The 23006-nt window shown below is 42.2% G+C and overlaps 2 protein-coding genes and 1 long non-coding RNA gene across 6 annotated transcripts in view; 2 read left to right on the top strand and 1 right to left on the bottom strand.

Annotated features, from left to right (window-relative positions):
• The window catches only part of dapk2b (death-associated protein kinase 2b), a 62189-nt gene extending 48372 nt beyond the window's left edge, over window positions 1–13817 (top strand). For 3 of the 4 annotated variants that reach the window (XM_042323853.1, XM_042323321.1, XM_042323552.1), the window contains 6 exons: window positions 4875–4901; window positions 4991–5143; window positions 8834–8879; window positions 10211–10300; window positions 10484–10567; window positions 13401–13817. In XM_042323853.1, the coding sequence (XP_042179787.1) occupies window positions 4875–4901; window positions 4991–5143; window positions 8834–8879; window positions 10211–10300; window positions 10484–10567; window positions 13401–13481 (481 nt within the window). In that variant the 3' untranslated portion in view covers window positions 13482–13817. Of the gene's footprint in view, window positions 1–4874; window positions 4902–4990; window positions 5144–8833; window positions 8880–10007; window positions 10101–10210; window positions 10301–10483; window positions 10568–13400 lie in introns of those variants that run through there. The other variant, XM_042324209.1, reaches the window with a different exon arrangement.
• Window positions 13818–13994: 177 nt separating this feature from the next.
• On the top strand, window positions 13995–15980 carry LOC121846799. Its single transcript, XR_006083785.1, has 2 exons — window positions 13995–14203; window positions 14254–15980. It is a non-coding gene; the product is annotated as an uncharacterized LOC121846799 (long non-coding RNA).
• Window positions 15981–18638: 2658 nt separating this feature from the next.
• The window catches only part of fbxl22 (F-box and leucine-rich repeat protein 22), a 28707-nt gene continuing 24339 nt past the window's right edge, over window positions 18639–23006 (bottom strand). Inside the window, exon 2 of the mRNA XM_042325015.1 lies at window positions 18639–20066. Within this exon, the coding sequence (XP_042180949.1) occupies window positions 19709–20066 (358 nt within the window). The 3' untranslated portion in view covers window positions 18639–19708. The remainder of the gene's footprint in view (window positions 20067–23006) is intronic.

Below are 23006 nucleotides of genomic sequence, written 5' to 3' on the forward strand. Positions count from 1 at the left end.
TGTGGAGGTCCTCATGAGAGACAGTTAACTCTAATGATCTTATCCTCTGCAGCAGAGGGAACTCTGGGTCTTCCTTTCCTGTGGAGGTCCTCATAAGAGACAGTTAACTCTAATGATCTTATCCTCTGCAGCAGAGGTAACTCTGGGTCTTCCTTTCCTGTGGAGGTCCTCATAAGAGACAGTTAACTCTAATGATCTTATCCTCTGCAGCAGAGGTAACTCTGGGTCTTCCTTTCCTGTGGAGGTCCTCATGAGAGACAGTTAACTCTAATGATCTTATCCTCTGCAGCAGAGGGAACTCTGGGTCTTCCTTTCCTGTGGAGGTCCTCATAAGAGCCAGTTTCATCATAGCACCTGATTAAGAAACTTTCCAAATTTGACATTTTCCGGACACCTAATAATGGACTGTCGTTTCTCTTTGCTTATTTAAGCTGTTCTTGCAATAACATGGACTTGTTTTTTTAACCAAATAGGACTGTCTTCTGTATACCACCCCTACCTTGTCACAACACAACTGATTGGCTCAAACGCATTAAGAAGGAAAGAAGTTCCACAAATTAACTTTTAACAAGGCACATCTGTTAATTGAAATGCATTCCAGGTGAATACCTCCTGAAGCTGGTTGATAGAATGCCAAGAGCATGCAAAGCTGTCATCAAGGCAAAGGGTGTCTACTTTGAAGAATCTCAAATCTCAAATATATTTTGATTTGTTTAACACTTTTTTGGTTACTACATGATTCCATATGTGTCATTTCATAGTTTTGATTCTTCACTATTATTCTACAATGCAGAAAATAGTAAAAAATAAAGAAAAACCCTTTTGACTGGAGATACACACATAGATACACACACAGATAGATAAACACACAGATAGATACACACACAGCTAGATATACACACATATAGATACACACACAGATAGATACACACACACAGATACACACACAGATAGATACACACACAGATAGATATACACACATATAGATACACACACACAGATACACACACAGATAGATACACACACAGATAGATACACACACAAATAGATACACACACAGATACACACACACAGATAGATACACATAGATACACACACAGATAATACACACACAGATAGATATACACACGCAGATAGACACACAGATAGACAGAGACACATAGATACACACACACACACACACACACACACACACACACAGATAGATATATAGATAAACACACAGATAGATAGATATACACACAGATAGATAAACACACAGATGCACACACAGATAGATATACACACACATATAGATAGATAAACACACAGATAGATAAACACACAGATAGATACACACACAGATAGATAGACACACAGATAGATAGATAAAAACATAGATAGATAAACACACAGATAGATAAACACACAGATAGATAAACACACAAATAGATAAACACACAGATAGATAAACACACACAGATAGATAAACACACAGATAGATAAACACATAGATAGATACACACACAGATAGATAAACACACAGATAGATAAACACACAGATAGATAAACACACAGATAGATAAACACACAGATAGATAAACACACACAGATAGATAAACACACAGATAGATAAACACACAGATAGATAAACACACACAGATAGATAAACACACAGATAGATAAACACATAGATAGATACACACACAGATAGATAAACACACAGATAGATAAACACACAGATAGATAAACACACAGATAGATAGATAAACACACAGATAGCTAGATAAACACACAGATAGATAGATAAACACACAGATAGATAGATAAACACACAGATAGATAGATAAACACACAGATAGATACACACACATATAGATAAACACACAGATAGATAGATAAACACACAGATAGATAAACACACAGATAGATAGATAAACACACAGATAGATAGATAAACACACAGATAGATAAACACACAGATAGATAGATATACACACAGATAGATAAACACACAGATAGATAAACACACAGATAGATAGATATACACACAGATAGATAAACACACAGATAGATAGATAAACACACAGATAGATAGATAAACACACAGATAGATAGATAAAAACATAGATAGATAGATAAACACACATATAGCTAGATAAAAACATAGATAGATAGATAAACACACAGATAGATAAACACACAGATAGATAGATAAACACACAGATAGATACACACACAGATAGATACACACACATATAGATAAACACACAGATAGATAGATAAACACACAGATAGATAAACACACAGATAGATAGATATACACACAGATAGATAAACACACAGATAGATAGATATACACACAGATAGATAAACACACAGATAGATAGATATACACACAGATAGATAAACACACAGATAGATAGATATACACACAGATAGGTAGATAAACACACAGATAGATAAACACACAGATAGATACACACACAGATAGATAAACACACAGATAGATAGATAAACACACAGATAGATAAACACACAGATAGATAGATAAACACACAGATAGATAAACACACAGATAGATAGATATACACACAGATAGATAAACACACAGATAGATAGATATACACACAGATAGATAAACACACAGATAGATAGATATACACACAGATAGGTAGATAAACACACAGATAGATAAACACACAGATGCACACACAGATAGATAAACACAAACACATATAGATACACACAGATAGATAGATAAACACACAGATAGATAAACACACAGATAGATAAACACACAGATAGATACACACACATATAGATAAACACACACAGATAGATAAACACACAGATAGATAAACACACAGATAGATAAACACACACAGATAGATATACACATAGATAGATAAACACACAGATGCACACACAGATAGATAAACACACACAGATAGATATACACATAGATAGATAAACACACAGATGCACACACAGATAGATACACACACAGATAAATATACACACACACATATAGATACACACATAGATAGATAAACACACAGATAGATAAACACACAGATAGATAAACACACAGATAGATAAACACACAGATAGATAAACACACAGATAGATACACACACATATAGATAAACACACACAGATAGATAAACACACAGATAGATAAACACACAGATAGATAAACACACACAGATAGATAAACACACAGATAGATAAAAACACAGATAGATAAACACACAGATAGATAAACACACAGATAGATAAACACACAGATAGATAAACACACACAGATAGATAAACACACAGATAGATAAACACGTAGATAGATACACACACAGATAGATAAACACACAGATAGATAAACACACAGATAGATAAACACACAGATAGATAAACACACAGATAAATATACACACACAGATAGATAAACACACACAGATAGATAAACACATAGATAGATACACACACAGATAGATAAACACACAGATAGATAAACACATAGATAGATAAACACACAGATAGATAAACACACAGATAGATAAACACACAGATAGATAAACACACATATAGATACACACATAGATAGATATACACACAGATAGATACACACAGATAGATAGATAGATACACATAGATAGATACACACACAGATAGATACACACAGATAGATACACACAGATAGATATACACAGATAGATATACACACACAGATAGATAAACACATAGATAAACACACAGATAGATACACAGATAGATAGATAGATACACATAGATAGATAAACACACACACAGATAGATACACACACAGATAGATACACACAGATAGATATACACACACAGATAGATAAACACATAGATAGATAAACACACAGATAGATACACAGATAGATAGATAGATACACATAGATAGATAAACACACACACAGATAGATACACAGATAGATAGATAGATACACATAGATAGATAAACACACACACAGATAGATAAACACATAGATAGATAAACACACAGATAGATACACAGATAGATAGATAGATACACACAGATAGATAAACACATAGATAGATACACACACAGATAGATAAACACACAGATAGATAAACACACAGATAGATACACACACAGATAGATAAACACATAGATAGATATACACACAGATAGATAAACACATAGATAGATAGATACACACACAGATAGATAAACACACAGATAGATAAACACACAGATAGATAAACACACACAGATAGATAAACACACAGATAGATAAACACACAGATAGATAAACACACAGATAGATACACACACAGATAGATACACACAGATAGATACACACACAGATAGATAAACACACAGATAGATAAACACATAGATAGATAGATACACACACAGATAGATACACACACACACAGATAAACACACACATAGATAAACATACATACACCCACATAGATACACACTCACAGATACACACAGATAGATACACACACAGATAGATAAACACACAGATAGATAAACACATAGATAGATAGATACACACACAGATAGATAGATAAACACACATATTCACACACATACAGATAGATACACACACAGATAGATACACACACACACACAGATAAACACACACATAGATAAACATACATACACCCACATAGATACACACTCACAGATACACACAGATAGATACACACACACAGATAGATAAACACACAGATAGATAAACATACATACACCCACATAGATACACACTCACAGATACACACAGACACATCTTGTGTTCCATCCACCAACCTCACTACCGATACAACACCAGGACAGCTGACAGGCTGTGAATCATCTCCGCTGATGAACCTTGTGTTCTCCTCTTCTGTCACAGGAGCATCGGAGTCATCACCTACATACTGTAAGTAGAAACGGTTTAAAGTAGATGGCTTATACATCTATTGATGTGACAGTTTGGACAGTGTCACTAATGACTGTGTGTGTTTTCAGTTTGAGTGGAGCGTCGCCGTTCCTTGGTGACTCGAAGCAGGAGACTCTAGGGAACATCTCAGCCATAGCCTACGAGTTCGATGATGAGTTGTTCAGCAGGACCAGTGAGCTGGCCAAAAGCTTTATACGACAACTACTGGAGAAAGACACCAGGTTAGGGGTTAGAGATACACATAGGTCAAAGGTCAGATGAGAATAAAGACCCGTATGTGGAGTTCTGAGCTAGCCAGCTGCAGAGGAGAGATCTCAACCTTAACACTGGGTGTGTCAGTGCTGAGCGATTCATCAAAATGTAGGTTATCTTTCAGTTTTTAAACAACTTATTGAAATTAAAATGATTTGAATTCCATTTTCTTCAGGGTTTTCCTGTGAGCTCAATGCGCACATGGCGTAGTTTCTCTGGAGATTAATCAGATCAAGCCCAAACTGTGTGATGTAGTAGGGAGTTGTAGTTTCCAACAGGCCAATATTCAACATAGTTTCGTGCAGAAAACATGGTAATTAACTACAATGATCATAATTCATTGCGCGCCTCCTTGTCCGGTCTGTCTGTTTCTTTTAGTGTGGGGCAGACACAGAAAAATGCATGATGGATAGGGACAGAGGGCAGTTTTTTCACAAGTTATCTTAACCTGAAAATACATAATCCAAGTCATTAATAGTTGCAATTCAGCAGTCATAAAAGTTATGTCTTATTTACTTTGAAGAACTACTAAAATAGTGATTTTGTCAGGCAGGAACTCTATAGAGATGATGACTTGGAAGGAAATAATATAGGAATCAAATAAAACTAATGTAAGAGTATATACAGTGGGGGAAAAAATTATTTAGTCAGCCACCAATTGTGCAAGTTCTCCCACTTAAAATGATGAAAGAGGCCTGTAATTTCATCATAGGTACACTTCAACTATGATGGACAAAATGAGAAAAAAATTGCATTGCAGGATTTTTAATGAATTTATTTGCAAATTATGGTGGAAAATAAGTATTTGGTCAATAACAAAAGTTTATCTCAATACTGTTATATACCCTTTGTTGGCAATGACAGAGGTCAAACGTTTTCTGTAAGTCTTCACAAGGTTTTCACACACTGTTTCTGGTATTTTGGCCCATTCCTCCATGCAGATCTCCTCTAGAGCAGTGATGTTTTGGGGCTGTTGCTGGGCAACACGGACTTTCAACTCCCTCCAAAGATTTTCTATGGGGTTGAGATCTGGAGACTGGCTAGGCCACTCCAGGACCTTGAAATGCTTCTTACGAAGCCACTCCTTCGTTGCCCAGGCGATGTGTTTGGGATGGGCCTGGACATGTACTGGCTTAAGCAGGGGGACACGTCTGGCACTGCAGGATTTGAGTCCCTGGCGGCGTAGTGTGTTACTGATGGTAGGCTTTGTTACTTTGGTCCCAGCTCTCTGCAGGTCATTCACTAGGTCCCCCCGTGTGGTTCTGGGATTTTTGCTCACCGTTCTTGTGATAATTTTGACCCCACGGGGTGAGATCTTGCGTGGAGCCCCAGATCGAGGGAGATTATCAGTGGTCTTGTATGTCTTCCATTTCCTAATACTTGCTCCCACAGTTGATATCTTCAAACCAAGCTGCTTACCTATTGCAGATTCAGTCTTCCCATTCTGGTGCAGGTCTACAATTTTGTTTCTGGTGTCCTTTGAAAGCTCTTTGGTCTTGGCCATAGTGAAGTTTGGAGTGTGACTGCTTGAGGTTGTGGACAGGTGTCTTTTATACTGATAACAAGTTCAAACAGGTGCCATTAATACAGGTAACAAGTAGAGGACAGAGGAGCCTCTTAAAGAAGAAGTTACAGGTCTGTGAGAGCCAGAAATCTTGCTTGTTTGTAGGTGACCAAATACTTATTTTCCACCATAATTTGAAAATAAATAAATTAAAAATCATACAATGTGATTTTCTGGATTTTTTTTCTCAGTTTGTCTGTCATAGTTGAAGTGTACCTATGATGAAATTACAGGCCTCTCTCATCTTGCACAATTGGTGGCTGACTAAATACTTTTTTGCCCCACTGTATATATACAGTATATATAATATATAACTAATGTAATAAACACAACAACTGAAATATGTTATTATAGTAAAGTGAATAAATGATGGTTAAGAAATGATCGGCAGTAATGGACAGTCACTAAAATCAGGGGACTTTGATTCATTGTTTTATTCTGTTTTGTTACAGCGTTCAACCCACATAATGCATAGCGCATTTCATTATTTAAAAAAAAAATACACCGAAAACAAGATTATTTTTTAAATAATCTAACCAAAACGACCTCAAAAAGCACTGATTGCTCAGCGCTAGTGTGTGTTACTTAACATCAATCAATCATATTTATTTATGAAGCCCTTCTTACATCAGCTGATGTCACAAAGTGCTGTACAGAAACCCAGCCTAAAACCCCAAACAGCAAGCAATGCAGGTGTAGAAGCACGGTGGCTAGGAAAAACTCCCTAGAAAGGCCGGAACCTAGGAAGAAACCTAGAGAGGAACCAGGCTATGAGGGGTGGCCAGTCCTCTTCTGGCTGTGCCGGGTGGAGATTATAACAGTACATGGCCAAGATGTTCAAATGTTCATAGAAGACCAGCAGGGTCAAATAATAATAATCACAGTGGTTGTAGAGGGTACAGCACCTCAGGAGTAAATGTCAATTGGCTTTTTATACCCGAGCGTTCAGAGTTAGAGACAGCAGGTGCGGTAGAGAGAGAGAGTCAAAAACAGCAGGTCCGGGACAAGGTAGCACGTCCGGTGAACAGGTCAGGGTTCCAGGCAGAACAGTTGAAACTGGAGCAGCAGCACAACCAGGTGGACTGGGGACAGCCAGGAGTCACCAGGCCAGGTAGTCCTGAGGCATGGTCCTAGGGCTCAGGTCAGTTGAAACTGGAGCAGCAGCACAACCAGGTGGACTGGGGACAGCCAGGAGTCATCGGGCCAGGTAGTCCTGAGGCATGGTCCTAGGGCTCAGGTCAGTTGAAAGCAGCAGCACGGCCAGGTGGACTGGGGACAGCCAGGAGTCATCGGGCCAGGTAGTCCTGAGGCATGGTCCTAGGGCTCAGGTCAGTTGAAACTGGAGCAGCAGCACAACCAGGTGGACTGGGGACAGCCAGGAGTCATCGGGCCAGGTAGTCCTGAGGCATGGTCCTAGGGCTCAGGTCAGTTGAAACTGGAGCAGCAGCACAACCAGTTGGACTGGGGACAGCCAGGAGTCATCGGGCCAGGTAGTCCTGAGGCATGGTCCTAGGGCTCAGGTCAGTTGAAACTGGAGCAGCAGCACAACCAGGTGGACTGGGGACAGCCAGGAGTCATCGGGCCAGGTAGTCCTGAGGCATGGTCCTAGGGCTCAGGTCAGTTGAAACTGGAGTAGCAGCACAACCAGGTGGACTGGGGACAGCCAGGAGTCACCAGGCCAGGTAGTCCTGAGGCATGGTCCTAGGGCTCAGGTCCTCCTGGAGGGGAGGGAGAGAGAGAATTAAAGGGAGCATACTTAACAAGGATCCACCCCTTTTTAAATTTTTTGCCCAAAATGATATACCCAAATCTCACTGCCTGTAGCTCAGGACTAGCATCCCTCCAGTATTCATCTTTCTTTGTTAATTTATTAGTCACTGGACTTGTTTCCTTGAGAGACAGAGACACAATATCCAGCTGGGAAGGAACCTACAGTACATGCATACCCCAGAGGTTGTCAGTGTCGAGGCAGGATGGGACGTGTTCACTTGCCAACCATCTGTTTTCATAGAGTTATAACACTTCTTTATGTGTGTGTGTACGTGCGTCCCCTCGCTAAGCTAGCAAACCTTTACTGTTGTTCTTTGCCTTTCAGAAAACGGTTGACAATCCATGGTGCTCTGAACCATCCCTGGATACAGGTAATGGTTTATTATATCATGTTATATTTGTTGAACACTTTAAAGCTCAACTATAACATTCTGTTCTGCAGAGATTGAAATGTTGCCACCCTGACTGACTTCTTCCCCCTCATATTGTTTTTTGGTGGCTATACACAGCCAGAGATGCAGGAGTCATTTGATTTAGCTATTAAGAACTTCAACAACTGTTATACAGTTAGATATCTTGCTTTCGTAAATTCCCTCTGGCTATCTACTCCGATTTCAGAGGACTGCTGAATTGCTGAAGCACAACACCTGCTGAATATGACCGGTGTCAGTAAATGTAGGCAAATAGAAAAGGCCTAACCAGCTCTGCTACGACGAGTAAAAAGTAAAAACTTTAATAGTTAGTCAAGAACTCTCTGGATAACATGTAAACAGCCTAACCAGCCTAACCAGCTCTGCTACGGCCGGTAAAATAGTCAGAGTTAGCTGTTCTCTCATTTGTGTCTGGAAGTAGCTAGCCAGCAAGCTAGCCAACTTTAGCCCGTTAGCTTGGGTGCTTGGTTGGGACAAGCATGCATTGGCAGGCAAGCTGCAGAAGGACGAGGAGGCTACATTTCCCCATTGTTTATCAGTGCAATTTTGACGGCCAACTAGCTGAAAAAGTTTGAGAGGGTTTATCTAAATGTTCCTGCATTAGATACTTAATATCACTGGACAGTTTTATCTCCATCTCTTCATTCAAAGACACGATCATGGACACTCTCCTAGCCCCCGTCCCTTCCTTTTGGTAGGCCGTCATTGTAAATAAGAATTTGTCCTTAACCTGACTTGCCTGGTTAAATAAATAAAATAAAACATGTTTAATTCATCCTTAGCCTTTGAAGGCGTAGAAGGCCCATTCTTCCCCACTGTGTTTGGGTTAGTACTAATTTTTAGAATGGCTATTTTTTTCACCGCTATGTTGTTCTGAAATATTAACCCAGAAATACTGGACATGTTGAACTCTTATCATGGTGGTGAATTGGACTCACATTATTCTGGTCTTGTCCCCCTCTTCGTCTCGGTTTGCTCCGGTCTTGAATTGGACACAACACTGTTGCTTACCATAGATTTCCTAGGTATAGATCCCTGTCTTTAACCGTGTGTGTTGTCCCCTTGCAGCCGTTGGACTCCAGACATAACAAACTGACCCTAGCCCCCCGACACATAAACTACTGCAGCATAAATACTGGAGGCTGAGACAGGAGGGGTCAGGAGACACTGTGGCCCCATCCGATGACACCCCCGGACAGGGCCAAACAGGAAAGATAGGATTTCCTAGGTATAGATCCCTGTCTTTAACCGTGTGTATTGTCCCCCTGCAGCCGTTGGACTCCAGACAGGCCCTGGTAAAGAGACAGTCTGTGGTCAACCTGGAGAACTTCAGGAGACAATACGCCCGACGCAGGTGGAAGGTAAAACAGACCTTACACGGCAATAGGGGTGTATGGAAAGAAACCTTTTGGGGAATTAATTTATGGACTTGGTTGCTCTCCTAATCACAACTGTGTGTCTGCCTCAGGGCCTACATTCCCTCCCATCCTGGTTTGATTTGTGTAGATGGAGCCTCTTATCACTCTGAACTCTCCCCCCTACAGCTTTCCTTCAGAATTGTGTCTCTCTGTAACCATTTAACTCGTATGATGAAGAAAGGTCATCCCAAGCTGGCAGCCCAGGACGAGGTATGTACAATAGGAGTTCACAGTCTAGTCCACAGGAGGCTGGTGGCACCTTAATTGGGGAGGACAGGCTCGTGGTAATGACTGGATCGGAATGAGTGGAATGGTGTCAAAAATATAAAACATGGTTTAATGCCGTTCCATTTGCTCCGTTCCAGCCATTATTATGAGCCGTCCTCCCCTCAGCAGCCTCCACTGCTGTAGTCTATATTTAGATAGTCATCTTATCCAGAGTCCTTCATCAGATGCTCTTATCCAGAGTCCTTCATCAGACTCTCTTATCCAGAGTCATTCATCAGATGCTCTTATCTAAAGAGTTAAGTTTGATGTTTTTCTACATGAGCTATCACTGGTAGCAGCAGATCTGTGGGCTAACTAGATCAGATCTACATTAATTATCACTGGTAGCAGCAGGTCTATGGGTTAACTAGATCAGTTCTACAGCAGGTCTATGGGCTAACTAGATCAGATCTACAGCAGGTCTATGGGTTAACTAGATCAGATCTACAGCAGGTCTATGGGCTAACTAGATCAGATCTACAGCAGGTCTATGGGTTAACTAGATCAGATCTACAGCAGGTCTATGGGCTAACTAGATCATATCTACAGCAGGTCTATGGGTTAACTAAATCAGATCTACAGCAGGTGTATGGGCTAACTAGATCAGATCTACAGCAGGTCTATGGGTTAACTAGATCAGATCTACAGCAGGTCTATGGGCTAACTAGATCAGATCTACAGCAGGTCTATGGGCTAACTAGATCATATCTACAGCAGGTCTATGGGCTAACTAGATCATATCTACAGCAGGTCTATGGGCTAACTAGATCAGATCTACAGCAGGTCTATGGGACTGGCAGCATGATTATATTACAGTGTTTAGTACAGTATGTGTTGTTAGCAGTATACAGTAGGCAACAGTATAGTCCCTGTGAAAGGTGTTATAAATATGCCGCCTGGGTACTGTCACGGTGCAGAATGCTGCTTCTGTTTTCCACAGACATGTTATTCTGTTAGTTCTCAAACTAAAATAAGTAATACATAATTAACTATGTTGATGGTTGCACACTGTACATTCAGTTGTTTTGGGAACAGAAGTTTGACTGTGTGTGTGACAGACAGTGATGGCATTCTCTGAATGCAAAATAAACCATATGCTGCAAATTGAGGCATGTTGTTGAGTGGTAAGGGTGGTGCACAACAGTTGTTTCTGGCTCAGGTTAAGGTTACAGCTCAGGTTAAGGTTACAGCTCAGGTTAAGGTTACAGCTCGGGTTAAGGGTTTGCAGCTCAGGTTAAGGGTTTGCAGCTCGGGTTAAGGTTTGCAGCTCGGGTTAAGGTTTGCAGCTCGGGTTAAGGTTTGCAGCTCGGGTTAAGAGTTGCAGCTCAGGGTAAAGTTTGCAGCTCAGGTTAAGGTTTGCAGCTCAGGTTTGCAGTTCAGGTTAAGGTTTGCAGCTCAGGTTAAGGTTTGCAGCTCAGGTTTGCAGCTCAGGTTAAGGTTTGCAGCTCAGGTTAAGGTTTGCAGCTCAGGTTAAGGGTTTGCAGCTCGGGTTAAGGTTTGCAGCTCGGGTTAAGGTTTGCAGCTCGGGTTAAGGTTTGCAGCTCGGGTTAAGGTTTGCAGCTCGGGTTAAGAGTTGCAGCTCAGGGTAAAGTTTGCAGCTCAGGTTAAGGTTTGCAGCTCAGGTTTGCAGCTCGGGTTAAGAGTTGCAGCTCAGGGTAAAGTTTGCAGCTCAGGCTAAGGTTTGCAGCTCAGGTTTGCAGTTCAGGTTAAGGTTTGCAGCTCAGGTTAAGGTTTGCAGCTCAGGTTTGCAGCTCAGGTTAAGGTTTGCAGCTCAGGTTAAGGTTTGCAGCTCAGGTTAAGGTTTGCAGCTCAGGTTTGCAGCTCAGTTTGAGGTTTGCAGCTCAGGTTTGCAGCTCAGGTTAAGGTTTGCAGCTCAGGTTTGCAGCTCAGGTTAAGGTTTGCAGCTCAGGTTTGCAGCTCATGTTAAGGTTTGCAGCTCAGGTTTGCAGCTCATGTTAAGGTTTGCAGCTCAGGTTAAGGTTTGCAGCTCATGTTAAGGTTTGCAGCTCAGGTTAAGGTTTGCAGCTCAGGTTTGCAGCTCAGGTTAAGGTTTGCAGCTCATGTTAAGGTTTGCAGCTCAGGTTAAGGTTTGCAGCTCATGTTAAGGTTTGCAGCTCAGGTTAAGGTTTGCAGCTCAGGTTTGCAGCTCAGGTTAAGGTTTGCAGCTCATGTTAAGGTTTGCAGCTCAGGTTAAGGTTTGCAGCTCAGGTTAAGGTTTGCAGCTCAGGTTAAGGTTTGCAGCTCAGGTTTGCAGCTCATGTTAAGGTTACAGCTCATGTTAAGGTTTGCAGCTCAGGTTTGCAGCTCAGGTTAAGGTTTGCAGCTCAGGTTTGCAGCTCATGTTAAGGTTTGCAGCTCAGGTTTGCAGCTCATGTTAAGGTTTGCAGCTCAGGTTTGCAGCTCAGGTTTGCAGCTCAGGTTTGCAGCTCAGGTTTGCAGCTCAGTTTAAGGTTTGCAGCGCATGTTAAGGTTTGCAGCGCATGTTAAGGTTTGCAGCTCAGGTTAAGGTTTGCAGCTCAGGTTAAGGTTTGCAGCTCGGGTTAAGGTTTACAGCTCAGGTTTGCAGCTCATGTTAAGGTTTGCAGCTCAGGTTTGAGCTCATGTTAAGGTTTATAGCTCAGGTTTGCAGCTCGGGTTTGCAGCTCAGGTTAAGGTTTGCAGCTCAGGTTTGCAGCTCAGGTTAAGGTTTGCAGCTCAGGTTTGCAGCTCGGGTTTGCAGCTCTAGTTAAGGTTTGAGCTCGGGTTAATAAGGTCTGTTGTTTTATCATACTTCCAGAGGGACTGTGAGAGCGACCAGGAGACGGAGATGATCATGAAGAAAAGACCCAGAACCAGGAAGAGAAGCAACACTTCCTGAAACCTGCCTATCTTTTCTGATTTGTTGAATGTGTGTCTGTAGCACACATGATTGGTCCAAAAGCAGCCACAGAGACTAATTCAAAAACTGCTGTCCATACAATGTCTTCTATATGTTGCACAGCATTCTAAAAACACATTTTCTGGGGCGATAGATGAAACACGTTGATAGTGTTTCCTATGGAGGGATTTCAGCGCCAACAGAAATGGTATTTGAATCCCTGCCTTCTGTAAAGCTATCTAGATTGTAGAAATGTACATGTGATAGGGGACAGGTTACACAGTACAGGTTAGGGTTACAGGTTAGGATAGGGGACATGATAGGGTACAGGTTAGGGTACAGGTTAGGGTAGGGTACAGGTTAGGGTTACAGGTTAGGATAGGGGACAGGATAGGGTACAGGTTAGGGTACAGGTTAGGATAGGGTACAGGTTAGGGTTACAGGTTAGGATAGGGGACAGGATAGGGTACAGGTTAGGGTACAGGTTAGGATAGGGTACAGGTTAGGGTTACAGGTTAGGATAGGGGACAGGATAGGGTACAGGTTAGGGTACAGGTTAGGATAGGGTACAGGTTAGGGTTACAGGTTAGGATAGGGGACAGGATAGGGTACAGGCTAGGGTTACAGGGGACAGGTTACATGGTACAGGTTAGGGTTAGGGTTAGGGTACTGGTTAGGGTTATAGTGGACAGGTTAGGGTTACAGGTTAGGATAGGGGACAGGTTAGGGTTATAGTGGACAGGTTAGGGTTACAGGTTAGGATAGGGGACAGGTTAGGGTTACAGTGGACAGGTTGGGATAGGATACAGGTTAGGGTTACAGTGGACAGGTTAGGGTTACAGTGGACAGGTTAGGGTTCCAGTGGACAGGTTAGGGTTACAGTGGACAGGTTAGGGTTAGGGTTATAGTGGACAGGTTAGGGTTACAGTGGACAGGTTAGGGATAGGGTATATGTTGGGGTGCAGGTTAGGGTACAGGTTAGGGTACAGGTTAGATTTAGGGTACAGGTTAGGGTTACAGTGGAAAGAAAGAGGACAGCTCACAGATCATTTAATTGTTATCCAATTGTCTTAAATAACCAATTTCCTCATTCTGCTATTGTCCTCATAAGAGACTAACTTCCTCATTCTGCTGTTGTCCTCATTCTGCTGTTGTCCTCATAAGTGACTAACTTCCTCATTCTGCTGTTGTCCTCAGTCTGCTGTTGTCCTCATTAATGAACAACTTCCTCATTCTGCTGTTGTCCTCATTCTGCTGTTGTCCTCATAAGAGACTAACTTCCTCATTCTGCTGTTGTCCTCATTCTGCTGTTGTCCTCATAATTGACTAACTTCCCCATTCTGCTGTTGTCCTCATAAATGAACAACTTCCTCATTCTGCTGTTGTCCTCATTCTGCTCTTGTCCTCATTCTGCTGTAGTCCTCATAAGAGACTAACTTCCTCATTCTGCTGTAGTCCTCATAAGAGACTAACCTCCTCATTCTGCTTTTGTCCTCATTCTGCTGTTGTCCTCATAAATGAACAACCTCCTCATTCTGCTCTTGTCCTCATTCTGCTGTTGTCCTCATAAATGACTACCTTCCCCATTCTCATATGTGAACAACCTCCTCATTCCCATGTACTGTACATCTAATAAACAGAGTTAGTAAAGATGTGTATTATCTCTCTTGAAAACTGGCCTTACTTTGTATGACTGAAATGTTCAAGTTTTGATATATTTTAATATATTCATGAAATGGGGATTTTGTGTCTTAAGTGGGTTGTGCATGCTGACCACACCGCTCACATTGCGGAATAAATGCATGTTAATCAATAATTACATCCAAACTGCTTGCGCACGTCAACGTCTGCATAGCCAGGCGCTGAAATAGAACCTAGTTCTATTTGTGATGCTGAATGCGCTGCAAGTCCCGCCTCTCCCATCTCCTCATTGGTTGTTAGGAGCATCTACCCACTTGGGTGATTGAAAGCAACTGAGGTCCACACTCCAGTCCAGTTGGTGGTGGTAATGCACCTTAAAGTTGGTTGCCAACCGCCATATAAAGTCCAAAGAAGAAAACTGAAGGAGGAGAGATTACTAGACACTAACTTCCCCTTTTATCTCTGGATTAACTGTCAGAGTAGAGAACATAAAAAATAATCTACAAAGATCCAGGAAAAAATTGACCTTGTGTATTTCAAGTAGAATAACAACCCAGTGTTTAATTTTATCCCAGGACAAATGAACTAGCTAAATGTCCATGAATGTTTCATGTGTTTCGACCTGTCCCAAATGAATATAATTCGTTCAGAGTTCGTTTGGATATTTCAACCTGCGTGTCCTGATTGTGTCTGGTGTGGTTGGACAAAATCAACATGCGTGCAATGTGCACGTGGATGCAAGCGCGTGCCCGGTGTAGTCAGCATGTTCGTTCTTGTAATTCAATGCTGGAGGCTTTGCTGTTCAACAAAAAGGATGTATTTGTTTAAAAAATAAAAAATAAACTTTGTTGAAAAGAAGTCAGCAATGTGTGTTAATGCTTTTTATAGGTCTTGTTAGACCACATGCTTAGTCTGTTTGTAGTTCTAGCGATTCATTCTGTATCTACAGTAGTTCTATCTCTTCATTCTGTATCTACAGTAGTTCTAGCGATTAATTCTGTATCTACAGTAGTTTTATCTATTAATTCTGTATCTACAGTAGTTCTAGCGATTAATTCTGTATCTACAGTAGTTCTATCTATTCATTCTGTATCTACAGTACAGTAGTTCTATCTATTCATTCTGTATCTACAGTAGTTCTATCTATTCATTCTGTATCTACAGTACAGTAGTTCTAGCTATTCATTCTGTATCTACAGTACAGTAGTTCTAGCTATTCATTCTGTATCTACAGTAGCTCTAGCTATTCATTCTGTATCTACAGTAGCTCTATCTATTCATTCTGTATCTACAGTAGCTCTAGCTATTCATTCTGTATCTACAGTAGTTCTATCTATTCATTCTGTATCTACAGTAGCTCTAGCTATTCATTCTGTATCTACAGTACAGTAGCTCTAGCTATTCATTCTGTATCTACAGTACAGTAGCTCTAGGTATTCATTCTGTATCTACAGTAGAGTAGCTCTAGGTATTCATTCTGTATCTACAGTACAGTAGCTCTAGCTATTCATTCTGTATCTACAGTACAGTAGCTCTAGCTATTCATTCTGTATCTACAGTACAGTAGCTCTAGCTATTCATTCTGTATCTACAGTACAGTAGCTCTAGGTATTCATTCTGTATCTACAGTAGAGTAGCTCTAGGTATTCATTCTGTATCTACAGTAGTGTAACTATTCTGTATCTACACTAGTTCTATCTATTCATTCTGTATCTACAGTAGTTATATCTATTCAATGTGTATCTACAGTAGTTATATCTATTCAATGTGTATCTACACTAGTTCTATCTATTCAATGTGTATCTGCAGTAGTTCTACCTATTCATTCTGTATCTACAGTAGTTATATCTATTCAATGTGTATCTGCAGTAGTTATATCTATTCATTCTGTATCTGCAGTAGTTATATCTATTCAATGTGTATCTGCAGTAGTTCTACCTATTCAATGTGTATCTACAGTAGTTATATCTATTCATTCTGTATCTACAGTAGTTATATCTATTCAATGTGTATCTACAGTAGTTATATCTATTCAATGTGTATCTACACTAGTTCTATCTATTCATTCTGTATCTACAGTAGTTATATCTATTCAATGTGTATCTACACTAGTTCTATCTATTCAATGTGTATCTGCAGTAGTTATATCTATTCAATGTGTATCTACAGTAGTTATATCTATTCAATGTGTATCTACAGTAGTTATATCTATTCATTCTGTATCTACAGTAGTTATATCTATTCAATGTGTATCTACACTAGTTCTATCTATTCAATGTGTATCTGCAGTAGTTATATCTATTCAATGTGTATCTGCAGTAGTTATATCTATTCAATGTGTATCTGCAGTAGTTCTACCTATTCAATGTGTATCTGCAGTAGTTATATCTATTCAATGTGTATCTGCAGTAGTTATATCTATTCAATGTGTATCTACAGTAGTTCTACCTATTCAATGTGTATCTACAGTAGTTCTACCTATTCAATGTGTATCTACAGTAGTTCTACCTATTCATTGTGTATCTACAGTAGTTCTACCTATTCAATGTGTATCTACAGTAGTTCTACCTATTCATTGTGTATCTACAGTAGTTCTACCTATTCAATGTGTATCTACAGTAGTTCTACCTATTCAATGTGTATCTGCAGTAGTTATATCTATTCATTGTGTATCTACAGTAGTTCTATCTATTCATTCTGTATCTACAGTACAGTAGTTCTATCCATTCATTCTGTATCTATGCCCTCTCCCCTCCTCCCCTTGCCCTCTCCCCCTCCTCCCCTCCCCATGCCCTCTCCCCTCCTCCCCATGCCCTCTCCCCCTCCTCCCCATGCCCTGTCCCCCTCCTCCCCATGCCCTCTCCCCTCCTCCCCTTGCCCTCTCCCCTCCTTTCATTCCCTATGCCCTCTCCCCCTCCTCCCCTTGCCCTCTCCCCCTCCTCCCCTCCCCATTCCCTCTCCCCCTCCTCCCCTCCCCATTCCCTCTCTCCCCCTCCTCCCCTTGCCTCTCCCCATCCTCCCCTTGCCCTCTCCTCCCCCCTCCTCCCCTTGCCCTCTCCCCCTCCTCCCCATTCCCTCTCCCCTCCTCCCCATTCCCTCTCCCCCTCCTCCCCTTGCCCTCTCCCCCTCGACCTCTTCCCTTTCCCCCTCCTCCCCTTGCCCTCTCCCCCCCTCCTCCCCTTGCCCTTCCTCGCCCTCTCCCCCTCCTCCCCTTGCCCTCTCCCCTCCTCGCCCTCTCTTCTCCTTGCCCTCTCCCCCTCCTCCCCTTGCCCCTCCCCTCCCCCTCCTCCCCTTGCCCTTCCTCGCCCTCTCCCCCTCCTCGCCCTCTCTTCTCCTCGCCCTCTCCCCTTTCCCCCTCACATCTCTCCATAGGGAGAACATGTTGGTAACTCTGCACTACAGTCCATATCCACAGAGTCCAGTAAAGTAAGCAACTTAATGTGTTCAAAAGGGAATTGGTCCAACATAGCCTGCACTGCACTGTTGTTTTCTGGGAATGAAACGTGAGGCGTTACATGTGAATGACTCAATCAGTTTATATAACATTGAGAGTGACAGGCTTACATTCAGTTAGGGACCTCAACTGTGTCATCCACGGTTAGTGTTTAATAAAACAAACATTAAAACAAATCATCAAATCTCAGTATAAAACCCAACCACACAAAAAGTATAAAGCACCTCAAATAAAAATCAGTATGAAGTCAAAACTATTATAATAATTGCCACTTTCAATTCAGAACCGAAACTATTTTTGCTCCTATCAATAAGACTGAAGTCCAAAACAAGTCAACAGTGACCCTCCCATTCACCTTTAGGCATTTCAACACTGCCTCCTAGTGGTGAAACTATGGACTGTATCCCAAATATTCCCTACATTACTATTTACCAGAGCTCAATGGGCCCTTGTCAAATGTAGTGCACTATATAGGGAATAGGGTGCTATTTGAGAAGCAGATGTCTGTGGTTAAGTCTATGGTCCTCAGGATAACTGAAGAATCTTCTGCAGTCCATATTGGGTTCTGGTCCTCAGGATAACTGAAGAACCTTCTGCAGTCCATATTGGGTTCCGGTCATCAGGAGAACTGAAGAACCTTCAGCAGTCCCTATGGGGTTCTGGTCATCAGGATAACGGAAGAACCTTCAGCAGTCCGTATTGGGTTCTGGTCATCAGGATAACTGAAGAACCTTCAGCAGTCCATATTGGGTTCTGGTCATCAGGATAACGGAAGAACCTTCAGCAGTCCGTATTGGGTTCTGGTCATCAGGATAACGGAAGAACCTTCAGCAGTCCGTATTGGGTTATGGTCATCAGCATAACGGAAGAACCTTCAGCAGTAGTCTGCAGTCCGTATTGGGTTCTGGTCTAAAGCAGTGCACTATATAAGGAACAAGGTGCCATTTGGGACACAACCATGGCCTCTCATCATGACCTCTCATCATGACAACTGCAGGACCTTCTGCAGCAGTAGGTTTGTCTCCCAAATGGCACTCTATTCCTAAATAGCTCCCTATTCCCCATGTAGTGCACTCCTTTTAACCAGGGCCCATAGAGACACAGCCTCATCAGGGGAACTGTAGTGATGTCATCAGGAGAACATTAGGCCCTTCTGCATAAGTCTCCGTCTGAGTGGTAGCTGCGTCCTTTTGTCCGGTTTACTATCAGGTATCATCCCTGCGCTCCTCTCAGCGGTCAGCCTAATGTCCGGCCGTCTTTCCCGGATCATCTCCAGCCCTGCCTGGGTAACATTACGGCAGAAGTCCACTGTGACCTGGTGGAGGCCGGCCCCATGGAGCACCAGGGCCTGCAGGGTCAGGTCTGTGACCCGGACACAGTTCTCCAGATGGAGGGAGCGGAGGCGACTGCAGCTCTGCAGAACACAGATCACTTCCTGGTCTGAGATATGCCCGCAGCCAGACAGGGTCAGGGACAGCAGGTTAGGACACCTGGAGAAAGGAAGAATCATGTATATTTGACATTGTAGTAATTTAGCAGGCGTCCTTAAAGAGAGACTTAGTTAGTGAATTTATCTTAAGATAGCTAGGTGAAACAACCACATTATCACAGTACGTAGTAATGTTTTCCTCAATAAAGAAGGTATCAGAAAAGTTAGTGCTAGTAGGTAAAATGTGTGGTAAATAAAGCATACATAACATGATCTACAGTAACAGTCAAAGACCTGGAGGGAGGAAGAGACCAGGTTAAGGCTGGTACTAAACTAACCAGACCTGGAGGGAGGAAGAGACCAGGTTAAGGCTGGTACTAAACTAACCAGACCTGGAGGGAGGAAGAGACCAGGTTAAGGCTGGTACTAAACCAACAAGACCTGGAGGGAGGAAGAGACCAGGTTAAGGCTGGTACTAAACTAACAAGACCTGGAGGGAGGAAGAGACCAGGTTAAGGCTGGTACTAAACTAACAAGACCTGGAGGGAGGAAGAGACCAGGTTAAGGCTGGTACTAAACTAACAAGACCTGGAGGGAGGAAGAGACCAGGTTAAGGCTGGTACTAAACTAACAAGACCTGGAGGGAGGAAGAGACCAGGTTAAGGCTGGTACTAAACTAACAAGACCTGGAGGGAGGAAGAGACCAGGTTAAGGCTGGTACTAAACTAACAAGACCTGGAGGGAGGAAGAGACCAGGTTAAGGCTGGTACTAAACTAACAAGACCTGGAGGGAGGAAGAGACCAGGTTAAGGCTGGTACTAAACTAACCAGACCTGGAGGGAGGAAGAGACCAGGTTAAGGCTGGTACTAAACTAACAAGACCTGGAGGGAGGAAGAGACCAGGTTAAGGCTGGTACTAAACTAACAAGACATGGAGGGAGGAAGAGACCAGGTTAAGGCTGGTACTAAACTAACAAGACCTGGAGGGAGGAAGAGACCAGGTTAAGGCTGGTACTAAACTAACAAGACCTGGAGGGAGGAAGAGACCAGGTTAAGGCTGGTACTAAACTAACAAGACCTGGAGGGAGGAAGAGACCAGGTTAAGGCTGGTACTAAACTAACAAGACCTGGAGGGAGGAAGAGACCAGGTTAAGGCTGGTACTAAACTAACCAGACCTGGAGGGAGGAAGAGACCAGGTTAAGGTTGGTACTAAACTAACCAGACCTGGAGGGAGGACAAGAGACCAGGTTAATGGCTGGTACTAAACTAACCAGACCTGGAGGGAGGACAAGAGACCAGGTTAAGGCTGGTACTAAACTAACCAGACCTGGAGGGAGGACAAGAGACAAGGTTAATGGCTGGTACTAAACTAACCAGACCTGGAGGGAGGAAGGACAAGAGACCAGTTTAAGGCTGGTATTAAACTAACCAGACCTGTAGGGAGGAAGATACCAGGTTAAGGCTGGTACTAAGATAAAATAATATGTTAAGATGGTCATACTACTATAGCCAATAGAAACGCATTGAATAACACATTCATATTAATGGCAAAAAAGACAGTCAAAATAAAGTCTCTCTCCTGTGTCTAAAACACTAAAGCTAAAGCTGAGGAAATATCTATATTTTTTTGCACATTTTTAAACCCTTTTTTTTGATGACACAAAACTACTTCCTACATTTGTACGGGTCACCTTCTGAGTCCCGTGACACTTGTGGGGGTCGTAGAGGAACATGGAGAACACCATCATGTTTGTGAGAGCCTCTCCATTCCACAGTGGGGTCATATCAGTTTGTTTCAGACAGAGGTTGCAGCATTAGATTTATCGACTTCAGAGGAGGAGTCCCTTTGGGGTTGTGGGGGTCGTAGAGCAAAACAGCCAAACCATTTGGACGCTACAGACATTTTTTTGTGAAAAGACCTATTTATTTTCGGGATGTCTCAAGGTCTGACAAACACCACTGTAGCACAGAAGGCCTATATAGGCGGATGCGGCTATTGACACACAAGGGTCACAAGGGTGTGTCAATAGACTCTTAAGGCTGTTAAGCGATGCTGGGTCCTTGAAAAGCACTATATAAATACATTGTATTAATATTACACTGAACAACCTATACATACAGAGTGCCTTCAGAAAGTATTCAGAACCCTTGACTTTGACATTTTGTTACGTTACAGCTTTATCCTAAAAGGGATTAAATCAATGTTTTTCCTCATCAATCTAAACCCCCCATAATGACATCACAACATCACAATACTCCATAATGACATCACAATCGCCCATAATGACATCACAATACCTTATAATGACAAAATGAAAAAATGTATACAAAATGTACTAAAAATATAAAACAGAAATACCTTATTCACTATGACAGAGCTCCAGAGTTCCTCTGTGGAGAAGGGAGAACCTTCCAGAAGGACATACATCTCTGCAGCACTCCACCAAATCAGGTAGAGTGGCCAGACGGAAGCTACTCCTCACTAAAAGGACACGACAGACCGCTTGGAGTTTGCCAAAAGGCACCTAAATATTCTCTGATCTAATGAAACCAAGAATAAACTCATTGGCCTGAATGCCAAGTGTCACATCTAGAGGAAACCTGGCACCATCCCTACAGTGAAGCATGGTGGTGGCAGCATCATGCTGTGGAGATGTTTTTCAGCGGCCGGGACTGGGAGACTAGTCAGGATCAAGAGAAAGCTGAACGGAGCAAAGTACAGTGAGATCCCTGATGAAATCCTGCTTCAGAACGCTCAGGACCTCAGACTGGGGTGAAGGTTCACCTTCCGACAGGACAACGACCCTAAGCACACAGCCAAGACAAGCAGGAGTGGCTTCGGGACAACGCTCTGAATGTCTGTGAGTGCCAAGCCAGAGCCTGGACTTGAACCCGATAGAACATCTCTGGAGACCTGAAAATAGCTGTGCAGCAACGCTCCCCATCCAACCTGACAGAGCTTGAGAGGATCTGCAGAGAAGAATGGGAGAAACTCCCCAA

Source organism: Oncorhynchus tshawytscha, linkage group LG01 (genome assembly GCF_018296145.1).
Source record: "Oncorhynchus tshawytscha isolate Ot180627B linkage group LG01, Otsh_v2.0, whole genome shotgun sequence".
Lineage (NCBI taxonomy): Eukaryota > Metazoa > Chordata > Actinopteri > Salmoniformes > Salmonidae > Oncorhynchus > Oncorhynchus tshawytscha.